Source organism: Schistocerca serialis, chromosome 5 (assembly GCF_023864345.2).
Source record: "Schistocerca serialis cubense isolate TAMUIC-IGC-003099 chromosome 5, iqSchSeri2.2, whole genome shotgun sequence".
In the NCBI taxonomy this organism is placed as follows: domain Eukaryota; kingdom Metazoa; phylum Arthropoda; class Insecta; order Orthoptera; family Acrididae; genus Schistocerca; species Schistocerca serialis.
In genome coordinates this window covers 494,727,032-494,739,192 of record NC_064642.1, presented here as the reverse complement: position 1 = coordinate 494,739,192, position 12,161 = coordinate 494,727,032, and the positions used below count along the sequence as shown (strand labels likewise).

Below are 12,161 nucleotides of genomic sequence, written 5' to 3'. Positions count from 1 at the left end.
CAGATGGTGATGTTGCGCAGCATGTCCTGGCTGCGCTGATAGCCCAAATGCCGCCACCTTTCTTGTTACTGGGCGACTTCAACGCCCATAACCTTCTGTGGGGTGGGTCAGTGGCAACAGGTCGAGGCGCCACCGTTGAGCATTTATTGATGCAGCTCGATCCTCGATTTTAAATGATGGTGCCTGCACACACTACAGTGTGGCGCATGGCACATACTCCGCCATCGACCTTTCGATCTGCAGCCCTAGCCTCTTACCGTCTGTCCAATGGAGTGTGCATGACGACCTGTGTGGTAGTGACCACTTTCCGATCTTTCTGTCACTCCCACGGTGTCATTCTTCTGGGCGCCCCAGCAGATGGGCTATGAATAAGGCTGACTGGGACTTGTTCTCCTCCATTGCCGCTATTGAGCCTCTCTCTAATGACGACATTGATGCGGTGGTTCACTCAGTCACCACCAGCATCGTTACTGCCGCAGAATCTGCCATTCCCCTTTCTTCTGGGTCCCCTCGGCGGAGGACTGTGCCTTGGTGGTCGCCTGAGATCACTGAAGCGGTTAAAGATCGCCGGCGGGTGCTCCAGCGTCACAAGCAACATCCCTCCATAGAACACCTCATCACCTTGAAACGGCTGCATGCGCAGGTGCGCTGCCTTATCCGCCAACGTAAGCAGGAGTGCTGGGAGCGGTATGTTTCCACCATTGGCCTCCATGTCTCTCCATCGCAGGTCTGGGCCAGGATTCGACACCTCTATGGCTATTGAACCCCTGTCAGCGTCCCAGCGCTCTCACTGAATGGTGCAGCGCAGTTTGTACAGACTCCGACGTCATTGCCAACCGCTTGGCAGAGCATTATGCTCCGAGTTCCACTTCTGCAAATTACCCCCTGGCCTTCCGCTCCATTAAAGAGTGGATGGAACGTCGGATCCCTTCGTTTCGCACCCACCATCCAGAATCGTACAATGTTCCATTCAGTGAGTGGGAATTTCGCAGTGTCCTAGCCACTTGCCCTGATACCGCTCCTGGGCCAGATCGCATCCACTGTCAGATGCTGCAACGCCTTTCAGTGGACTGCCAGCAATGGCTCCTCGACCTTTACAACCATCTCTGGGTCGAGGGTGAGTTTCCGTCGCAATGGCGGGAAAGTATTGTTATCCCCATTCTGAAACCTGGCAAGAACCCTTTGGAGGTGGACAGCTACCGTCCCATTAGCCGCACCAACGTTCTTTGCAAGTTGCTTGAACGGATGGTGAGCCGGGGCTTGGAATGGGTACTGGAGTCTCGGGGCCTTCTGGCTCCGTCTCAGGGTGGGTTCCGTAAAGGCCGCTCCGCCGCCGACAATCTGGTGAGCCTGGAGTCAGCCATCCGTACTGCCTTTGCCCGCCGTCAGCACCTGGTCGCTGTCTTTTTTGATATGCGGAAGGCGTATGATACGACATGGTGTCATCACATCCTTTCTACGCTTCCTGGATGGGGTCTTTGCGGTCCACTGCCGATTTCCATCCGAAATTTTCTGTCGCATCGAACCTTCCGCGTGCAAGTCACAGCCTCACATAGCTCCTCCCGAGTTCAGGAGAACGGGGTGCCACAGGGATCTGTTTTAAGTGTCTGCCTGTTTTTAATAGCAATTAACGGGCTTGCGGCAGTGGGAACGTCATGTCTCAGCGTCCATGTATGCTGAGGACTTCTGCCTTTACTATAGCTCTATTGGCATTGCAGCCGCTGAACGTCAGCTTCAGGGCGCTATCTGCTAGGCGCAGTCTTGGGCTGTAGCGCATGGCTTTCAGTTTTCGGCTGCCAAGACCTGCGTTATGCATTTCTGCCAGCGACGCACTGTTCACCCGGAGCCACGGCTTTATCTTGAAGGCGATCTTCTTGTTGTGGTTGAGACGCATAGGTTTTTGGGTGTAGTTATTGATGCCCGGTTGACTTGGCTGCCTCATATTCGGCAGCTTAAACAGAGGTGTTGGCGGCATCTAAATGCTCTGCGATGCCTGAGCCACACCAGCTGGGGCGCCGACCGATCTGCCCTCTTACAGCTCTACCAGGCGTTAATCCAGTCCCGTCTGGATTATGGGAGCCTGGTTTATGGTTCGGCATCCCCTTCTGCGTTGCGGGTGCTGGACCCACTCCTACACAGCGGGATACGACTTGCCACTGGTGCCTTCCGGACCAGCCCTGTGGACAGCATCCTCGTGGAGGCAGGTGTCCCCCCACTGCTGTTACGGTGCCAACTTTTGCTGGCCGCTTATGCTGCCCATGTTTTTAGCTTGCCCGGGCATCCAAATTATCGTCTTCTGTTCCCACAATCGGTTTTCCATCTGCCAGAACGTCGGCCCTGGTCAGGTTGTACGATCGCGGTCCGCGCCAAAGAGCTTCTCTCTGGGCTTGGGGTTTTCCTTGTTCCGTCTCCTTTCAGGGTCCCTTTGCGTACACCCCCATGGTGTGTTCCTCGCCCTTGCCTTCGGCTCGACTTGGCACAGGGCAAGAAGGACTCAGTCCCTCCGGAGGCATTCCGCCGTCGCTTTTATTCCATCCTGGCCACGTATCGGGGCTCTGGCGTTGTTTACACTGACGGCTCGATGGTTGCTGGTCGTGTCGGTTATGCTCTGACTCTAGGGGACCACTATGAACAACATTCATTGCCAGCTGGCTGCGGCGTTTTTACTGCTGAGCTGGTTGCCATCTTTCGTGCCCTGAGCAGTTTACGAGCTATTGACCAGTGTTTCCCTCGTTCTCATCTGGTGATGGCTATGCAGGATTCCCTGCATACTCTTGCCTGTTTCAGCCGTTCTGTGGTCTTTGTGTGGACCCCAGGCCATGCTGGGATACCCGGCAATGAAAATGTTTAACGCCTGACGAAAGGGGCCACTAGTAAACAATCTCCGGACGTTGGCCTCCCGGAGACTGATTTGCGAGCAGTCTTGTGCCGCAAAGTTTTCGCGCTATGGGACGCTGAATGGCGCGGTCTGACCACCGCTAACAAACTCCGTGCCGTCAAGGAGACGACGACTGTGTGGCGCTCCTCCTTGCGAGTCTCTTGCAAGGAGTCTGTCGTCCTCTGCCAACTGTGCATTGGGCACACACGGATGATGCACAGCCATTTATTGCGCCGTGAGGACCCCCCTCTATGTCGCTGCGGCTTGGCATTGACAGTGGTCCACACTTTGTTGGGCTTTCCACTTTTAGCTGTGCTCAGGCAGACGTTTGCGCTACCTGATACACTCCCTGCCCTTTTAACTGATGACTCTGCTATGGCAGGTTTAGTTTTGCGTTTTATTCGGGCAGGGGTTTTTTATCATTTAATCTGAGTGTTTGTTATGTCTTTTCTGTTTTGATTCTGGCCTTTGGCCTATGATTTTAGACTGAGTTTTTTGTAATGTGTTCTCGGTGGTTGGCTTTTCCTTTTTTTTTCTCTCTCTCTCTCTCTCTGGTCGGCCAACCACCATCACTCTCTGTGTGATTTTAATTCGTTTTGTCTTGTATCTGTATAAGTCATTCTTGGCTTGTGTCGTCTGTCGTCCTTTCCATTGTCGTTTATATTCTGTGTGGGTGTTTTAGTTTTGGAAAAAGGGACCGTAGCAGTCTGGTCCCTTTAATCCCTCAAACCAACAAACCTTGTTCTCTCTCGTTCTGCTGTCTAAATGTGCCTTCCTCAATCTCTCTCTCCCCTTCCCGAGAACGAGACTATCAATTCCTAAAGCTAGAATAGAATAAGTACTTTCACGAGTGTGTGTCAGTAATACTGACATTTCTCCTGAAGTACTAGCCAGCCTTTCAGTCTTGTAATATGAATGTCGTCTTGTGAGAACTTTCCTTTTGAAACGTGTGTGGTTGAAATTAGTCAGTCTTGAGAGATACAGTATCTACCGTATGCTACTATAACAAGTGACCAGCTTTAAAGAGATGGAAAAGATTTTGATGGTTCTCATTAATCCCATGTTGCAGGCAAATCCTCATGAATAGGTTTAGGTGAGCAATAACCAGCTCTGCCTCATTTGAAATTGCAGCTGAACAAAAAATCAGCTACTTAAAGATACTGTCTTGCTCAGTGGAAAGCCTTAACAGATTATTTATTGAGACCGAAATTTACATATTGGCAACTAAAACCGAGGCACACCCAGAGATGCTGTTGGGAAATGATAAGACCATTAGGGATGCTTCTAAGAGGTAGTGTCTGCAAGAAAATGAATAGTAAACACTACACCTGTTTTTATAGACAAAGATCTTGCATTAGCAGAAAGAAGACCATGGGAAATAGGTGCAGATCTATAGCAACCTTACTTCTCTTTTTATGGTGTTACACATGGGTATTATTTATAGAAAATAAGTACATTGTTAACATCTTTTGTCATATGTGGTGTATCCGTGAGAATAATCACAGTATCTTTACATTATTTCAGTTGGAATATTATAAGCAAGAAAAAATTGATGACTTCATTAAGATATTGGAAGCATCTCGGACCGATGCTAACATCGATTACAGAGACTTCGAAAAAGACCAAATGCGAGCTTTGGATATGCTGGCAGCATATTACGTACAAGAGGCCAATAGAGAAAAGAACAAAGATAAGAAGAGAGAGCTCTTCACTAAAGCGACATTGCTCTACACAACAGCTGACAAAATTATTATGTATGATCAGGTACGTATTCATTAGCCACACACATTAATCATTGAAGTGTGGAAGTTTAACACATCCTGTAGTTTTGTGATGTGAGTTGTTGTCTAAGGCATAATGCTTTGATTGCCATTGTCTTGAATGATTTTTGTGGCAATAGGTCGTACTTTATTCCAGTTGATTCATTCTTATTTGTTATCTACTTCTCTTATTTTTAACTCTAAATTTGAATAAGTTATATTCTTAATACAGTGGTTGACAATATTTTTTTCTAGTAATCCTGCTGATTTCCTTTCTTATCCTCATTCAGCTGAGATAACACTTCATCCCATGTTGTCTCAAAGATGAGAATTATGAAGCCTTATTGTTACATTCTAGACTGATTGATGTTTCCTATAACATTATTATTATTTTGCAGAACCATCTTTTGGGTCGAGCATACTTCTGTCTGTTGGAAGGCGATAAAATGGAACAGGCAGATGCACAGTTTAATTTTGTGCTAAATCAGTCCCCAAATAATATTCCATCATTGCTGGGTAAAGCCTGCATTGCGTTTAACAAGAAAGATTACAGAGGAGCTTTGGCTTTCTATAAGAAGGCACTTCGCACTAACCCACAGTGTCCAGCTGCTGTTAGGCTTGGTATGGGGCATTGTTTCATGAAGCTTGGAAATCAGGAAAAAGCTAGGTAACACATTTTCTTTCTGTCTCAGTGCGTGTAACTATCAGAAATATGTTAAAAATATGTATAATGATGTAATATGAATGTGATTATTGGGCTTCCAGTACATAAAGTGAAGTTGATTATTTCCTTTCTAGAAAGAACAATACACATAACTGTGCTACTAGATGCATACACTGTTTTGAGTAATTTCCTAGCTAACAGTATTTTTCATCTGTCGGTGACAATGCTAGATTTCATGTTGTATGGTACAGCTCAGATTTTTAGTTCACATTTTTAATTTTTGTACAGTAGTATTTACATAAGTAGTAGGTTAGATAATCATCCATTACTATTTCATTCCAAACATTTTGACACTGCGGTATTCCCTAGCCACTAGCCGTGTTAAGGATGAAATTTTGTACTGAAGGGCATTGTGTGCAGAACACTATAGTCTCTTTGCTTCAATGTAATATTTATTATCTGTCAAGAACATGAGTGGAATTACTTTCAGTTTAAAAAAAATCTTTATCTTTAGAGCTACATGCAAGGAAGAAACAGCAACATGAAGTTCTATTTTTAAGCTCAGAGACATATGTTAAAGTATTGAAATGTATGCCAGAACACAGCTGTCACTAAAATAGTAATAGGTCTACACAATGTACATATTGTACAGTGACATGTAGTACATATTTTATTGATAGGTGAAATCAACTAATAATTATGTAGTCTGAAAGCTGTTTATCTTCTTCAATTCAAATCCTTGCTTATTTTGCTTTCCTATGGCTACTAAACTCTTTTACTACAAAGTGTTATTGAGTAACCACTCTGTATATCTAAGTAAAGTAGTAGATTCCAAATGTGTTGTATATCATCCTTTGAGGGTGAAATCAAAAATTGTTCTAAAATTGCCTTCGGCAAAGTGTCACATGTCTAACGGCTTAGGAAAATGTTTCCTTAATATCTCCAAAGCTATTGTGTGTTAGCTATTTACAACAATTGCTAGTATGGCTTCTGTCTAAACTACGTAATTGTTCCCATGACATAGTGCAGAGGTGCTGAGTCACAGATAGGTACAACAAAAAGACTGTCACAAATAAAGCTTTCAGCCATTAAGACCTTCGTCAACAATAAATCACACACACACACACACACACACACACACACACACACACACACACATCACATTCATTGTTTTACCTTGTTAAGATTTCACTTGTATTGATCGAGTACTCAAATCAGTTATGCTCTTTTTCTTGACAACTTCTTTCCCTACATCTTAACAGTGGAACACTTTCGAACAAACAGCATTTTTGTGCCAACATTTAAAGTCAAACAATACTTCAGCACATGAGCAACCACACACACTTTTAGCCTATTTTAGTTTTTACGATAACTTTATATTTATGACATAGCCATGTATACAATTGTGTGACATTATTTTCTGAATATATCTTAAAATTCCTTTCTGTGAAACATTTGTTACATGTCCCTTTCATTTGCCCTTCATTAATAAAAAAAAGAGCATACACACTGTGCACCGCTGCTTGTTTTATTGTATCCTTATAGCTTATGTTACAGCTTTTCGTACAGGATACTGTCATTGATATCAAATTGCTATGTGATATTTACAACAGCATAAGAATTTTATGAATGCAAGGTAGTGAATGATAATTTGAAAGGAATTGGCTATGTCTCCTAATTCAGAAAGTTTTTGAGAATTGATTTGGTGTTATGACTAAATGTCTCAAGTAGTGTAATTTGCTTAACTTCTTGTAGTCTTGCCCACATTTTCATAATTTGGCTTCAGATTACATCCGTAGAAATGAAACTTAAGTATTCTGTTGTATAAATTATAAACGTGGAGCTACCTTTGCCCTCTAAAAGTGGAATAAATTACCTCTTGCCCACTGCAGTTTTATTCCTCGATGTTAATTGTAGACCCACTGTGAATTATGTGTGCAATACATATTATGTTCCAAGGTTGGCATTTGAACGTGCCTTGCAGTTGGATGCACAATGTGTTGGGGCACTTGTTGGATTGGCTATTTTAAAATTAAATCAACAAGAACCAGAATCTATCCGAACAGGAGTTCAGATGTTATCTAAAGCATATACAATAGACTCAACAAATCCAATGGTACTAAATCATCTAGCAAATCATTTCTTTTTCAAGAAGGTATGTTAATTATGCATAAGTACTTGTTTTAAATTATCTAAAAAGTATTGATCTTAATAGTCACTAAAATACCGATGATTTGAGTATCCAAGTTGCTCATTTTTTTGACTTACATATTACTAAAAGTTTGACATTATTTTCTCAGGATTACAACAAAGTGCAGCATCTGGCACTACATGCATTTCACAACACCGAAAATGAAGCAATGAGGGCTGAAAGCTGTTACCAGCTAGCACGTGCATTTCACGTTCAGGTAGTCTTTCAGATAATCTTTGAGATATGTGGCAATATAAATGGGAAAGTGTCAACAGCACTTTAATATAAATTAAAGCTACTATACTGTAGGAAATTTATACTAGATGAGCAACTGTGTATTAAATTAAAATAAAATAAGATAAAGATACAATAAAACCTTCATTTAACAAATGGCAACATACCTAAATGTGAACAAAGGCGGCAGAAACACATTTGTTGCATTTCCTATCTTTTCATCTGGCATCATTACTCTGTAGAAAGCTAAAAGAACCAATAACTTTTTTCTTCACTCTTTGAGTATACGGTGGTTTCGTAGTTCATTTTCTTCATAATGAATTAACAAACCAACATTAACAAAACCCACCTCTACTAATTTGTCGGAAGTGAGGTCCACCAGTTACGCGAAACAGCATTTTTTTCTCAGTACCCAAACATGTTTCAGCACCACTGTTCCATCATCAGTGGGTTTCCATTTTATTTATTCTGTAATGTGAACGTTTTTATTAAATGATTATAAAACTATGTGGATGTTTAGTTCAAACAGTAGTTTGTTTCTTTTTGTTAATACCTTTACACTTGGCGTGCATGATTTTTCTGGATTATTCACTACAGGTAGCTTGTCATCTGCAACCAAACGATGTTGATGAGAGATTTTGCTGAGAGTTAACCTATCATCTAGAATGTAATTTAGCTTGTCATGATATTTCGTGCCTAGATTTGTTTTTACTTAAGTTTTCGTGTGGCAAGCCCTTCTCCGCATCATGGTGAGGTGTCGTGATGCACACATAAATATAACACGTATTTTCCACAAATAAGCTCGTAAAAGCACTTTTCACTTCACCAAAACAGTGTGATTGTGGTTTGTTGTGTGTCCCAGCCCAGTAGCTGTCCTGTGTGTGTATGTGGTTCATCAATCAGGCATATGTTGATGGCATAATATGCCTGATTGATGAACCACATACACACAAAAAACAGCTACACTATGAAATAACTTACACTCAAAAATTAACTTCACATTAGAAACGGAAATTAACAACACACTACGTTTTCTAGATCTCACCATACATAAAACAAACAACACACGCAACTTCACAATATTCAGGAAACCAACAACCACAAACACCACCATTCACAACCTGTCAAATCAACAATTGACACATAAGCAAGCACACTTCAGATCCATGCTCCATGGATTACCATATTACCGCACCTGAAAAATGAAGCTTGAAAACAAGGAAAAAAAAAAGTTTCCGTAATGTAAGCTGCACCTGAAATTTGAGACCCGAAATTCAAGGGAAGAGAAAAGATTTAGATCGCACCTCCAAATCGAAACAAAGTTGGTGCATTGTAATGTGAGATGCAATTTAGGTCGAATGGATGAAGGTACAGCTACAGTAGTTTGGTTCGAGTCGTAAGCTTAGCAGTTAAGCTTTACCAGGTAGCTATTGCTGTGCATCCGTATTTATAGAGGTACCCATCCTTTTTCATGTGCTTCATCTGGTTTGAATCGTTTGCTTATTTTGCTTTGATCTGATATGTGCGTTCTCTTTGCTATAGGTGTTTATGTCACTCTAAGCTGCATTATTGTACTGTGTCATGCATTGTTCGTGCATTCTGGTAATAAATGTTTACGACCTGTCGCCGCTCGCAGCACGGCTTGCTTTTGTGCACACTACCACCGCTTGCAATAAAAAAAGAGAGGAATTGTCTCATTAGCGAAACAGTGGCAAGTGACTGCTATTTGTTGTTACTTACACTACTGCTTTCTTTGATAATGATCAACAAGAACCAAATAATACACTCCGTATGACAGAAGATGTTCAGAACGAGATTTTAGTGAAAATTTTTCTCCATTTGAAAATCTTTGCAGAAATTAGTCATCTTAGATTTAAAAATCTAGTCAGTTGCCGTGCTTCATTTCTGACTGTATCACTATTCAGCATAAGAATAATACGAATATAAACATGACCTGACATGTATATTCTTCCACGTTTGCTGTTGTCTCACTCTAGTTTCGTAGTTTATTAGGCAGACAGGATTTAATTTTCTATCCTGTGCAACGCAGAGTAGCAACGCTTATAAAATAGGAATGAAAATAACTTAGAAGTTAAATGCTGTAATTTAAAATAAAATTTTATTAGGTTTGTAATACATCTTATACAAAATGTTTAACATACTAGCATGATTCTGAATCACTATGACTCGATTCTTTGTTACTAATTTCTTCATACAGAGCATCGTCCTCCATACCATCTAGTGCATTGGATATCGAACATTTTTTAAATGCTTGTTGCACAGTGATTTTGAACACACTTCCAGGCATCATAAATCCATTGGCGCACTTGGGACAAACTTGTGCGTTTTACATGTCCTGTTGGTGTCAGTTGTCTGTCACTTTTCGAAAGCCAGTCTGTGTACATGCATTTAATCTTGTCCTTAAATTGTTTATTCAAACAGACGTCAAATGGTCGCAGAATTGTTGTCATCCCACCTGGAATTACTGCCAAGTACGTTTCGCTTTCCTCTAATCTTCATTTTACTGCAGGTGTTGTATGGCCTGCGTACACGTCTAATACCAACAGACTGCGTAAACCAAACATTGCGCCAGGACGACGATTCCTCACATGCCTAATCTATTTCACCACCATGTCCTCCGAAAATCACCCAGTTTTGTTTGCTCGTACAATTACAGTTTTTGGAAACATTTCAGATTTCAGTAAAGTCTTTCGCTTGAAAACTATGAATGGGGGTAATTTATGTCAATCTGCTGTGCAAGCAAGCGATGATGGAAATCTGCTTTTTTTCACCCCCTGATGTAAGAACACTTATATCTTTCTTTCCTTTGGTGTCAACCATATAATTTGATGGCATGTCAAAATATACAGGAGTTTGGTCAGCATTTCCTGTCTGACCAAGAAGGTATTGCTTTTCTGTGCACCACCTAATTATGAAGCACTGAAATTCCACACGTTTTTCTTCATAATTTTTCAGCAGCTTCTGTGCAACTGAAGTTGGTTGGTTTGGGAGATTAAAGGGACCATACTGCTACGATCATCAGTCGCAACTGAAGTTCGCCTCCGAAGTGAAAAACCCCCAGCGCTTCATAAACAGATCAATCCAGCTGCGACTAGCCTTAAAATTTTCGATTTTTTGCTCTCTAGCAATTTCATGTGCCTTAATTTTTAAAATTTTGGCACTCACAGGCAGGAATTTCTGACGCTGTTCCGTAACAAATTCATTTAAAATCACTTCTAATGCATGATATAGGCCACACTTTGGCCCACTAAATGCTTTTCTTCTACTTGAATATTCAAATAATTTGTTTCTCTGTAGTCGCCATCGCCTGACGTTGCTCTCATCAATCCTGTATTGCAGACCTGCAGCACGATTAGAACTTTGTTCTGCAAAAGAAATAACTCCCCTCTTGAATTTGGCACTATAATGAAACCGCTTCATTATGGTTCACTAACACCAACAAGTACTTCACAAAATTCCACGAAGCAATAGGTGCCGCTACTTGAAATCTTAATGCGACCCAGCGTATCAACTTGTGCAAAAATCCTAAAGCCTTGTACATTGGTGGTATTTTTGTGTGAAGAAATTGTTTTGTTGCTACGAATATGTGAAAGGCTGCTACATTCGAAGATGAATGATACGGAATTTGTGTTTACTTTGTTGGATAATGTATGAAAATGCAATGGTCGAAACTTGGGGCGGAGAACAAATCTCATCTTCTACCTTTTTTTAAAATTTTGTTTACTGATGTAGAGGTTTTGGTGCCAGTATTTATCTTTGTGCCTGCAAAGCATGCCTGTGTAGCACTACAAACATTCGATGGCAGAAGTTAGTTGAGGCAGCACCTACCAACATTTTGCAGAACTTCCGCTTGCTTTGCACTCTATTCTAAGCCACAGACGGCTTTTTGGATTACAAAAACCGGAAAAAAAGTGCAGCTTACATTCGAGTAAATACGGTAAACAGAACACGCGTGAACAAACAGAACTACACACAAGAACTAAACACAGTAAAAGAAATAACAGTAGAAAATGGTTATGATACTCATATGGTAGACAAGTTTAATCACAAACTATGTAAACATTACAAAAACGAACATACCACACACACATACACACACACACACACACACACACACACACACACACACACACACACCCCAAAAAAAAACACAACAGAGCAACAGCAAACACACAAAACGAAATGGCACATACACATAGATTTAAGAATACAAAAGCCCAGCCACAGCCTATACTGCAAAATTGAGGAAAATTTCCCCATACAGAAGGCAATAGCAGAAGTAAAACAGGTCTTAAATGAATACACTACACTCTGAAAGGGCACAGTATTTAACACATTAAAGAAATTTTACAAAGAAGACAACAGACAACAGAAACAGACACACACACACACACACACACACACACACACACA

General features: G+C 41.5%; 1 protein-coding gene across 1 annotated transcript in view; it reads left to right on the top strand.

Moving 5' to 3' along the window:
* Window positions 1–12,161, top strand: part of LOC126481022 (RNA polymerase-associated protein CTR9 homolog) — a 108,889-nt gene that overhangs the window by 15,877 nt on the left and 80,851 nt on the right. The window contains exons 3-6 of the mRNA XM_050104483.1: window positions 4,403–4,642; window positions 5,037–5,305; window positions 7,262–7,457; window positions 7,603–7,710. Of these exons, the coding sequence (XP_049960440.1) occupies window positions 4,403–4,642; window positions 5,037–5,305; window positions 7,262–7,457; window positions 7,603–7,710 (813 nt within the window). The remainder of the gene's footprint in view (window positions 1–4,402; window positions 4,643–5,036; window positions 5,306–7,261; window positions 7,458–7,602; window positions 7,711–12,161) is intronic.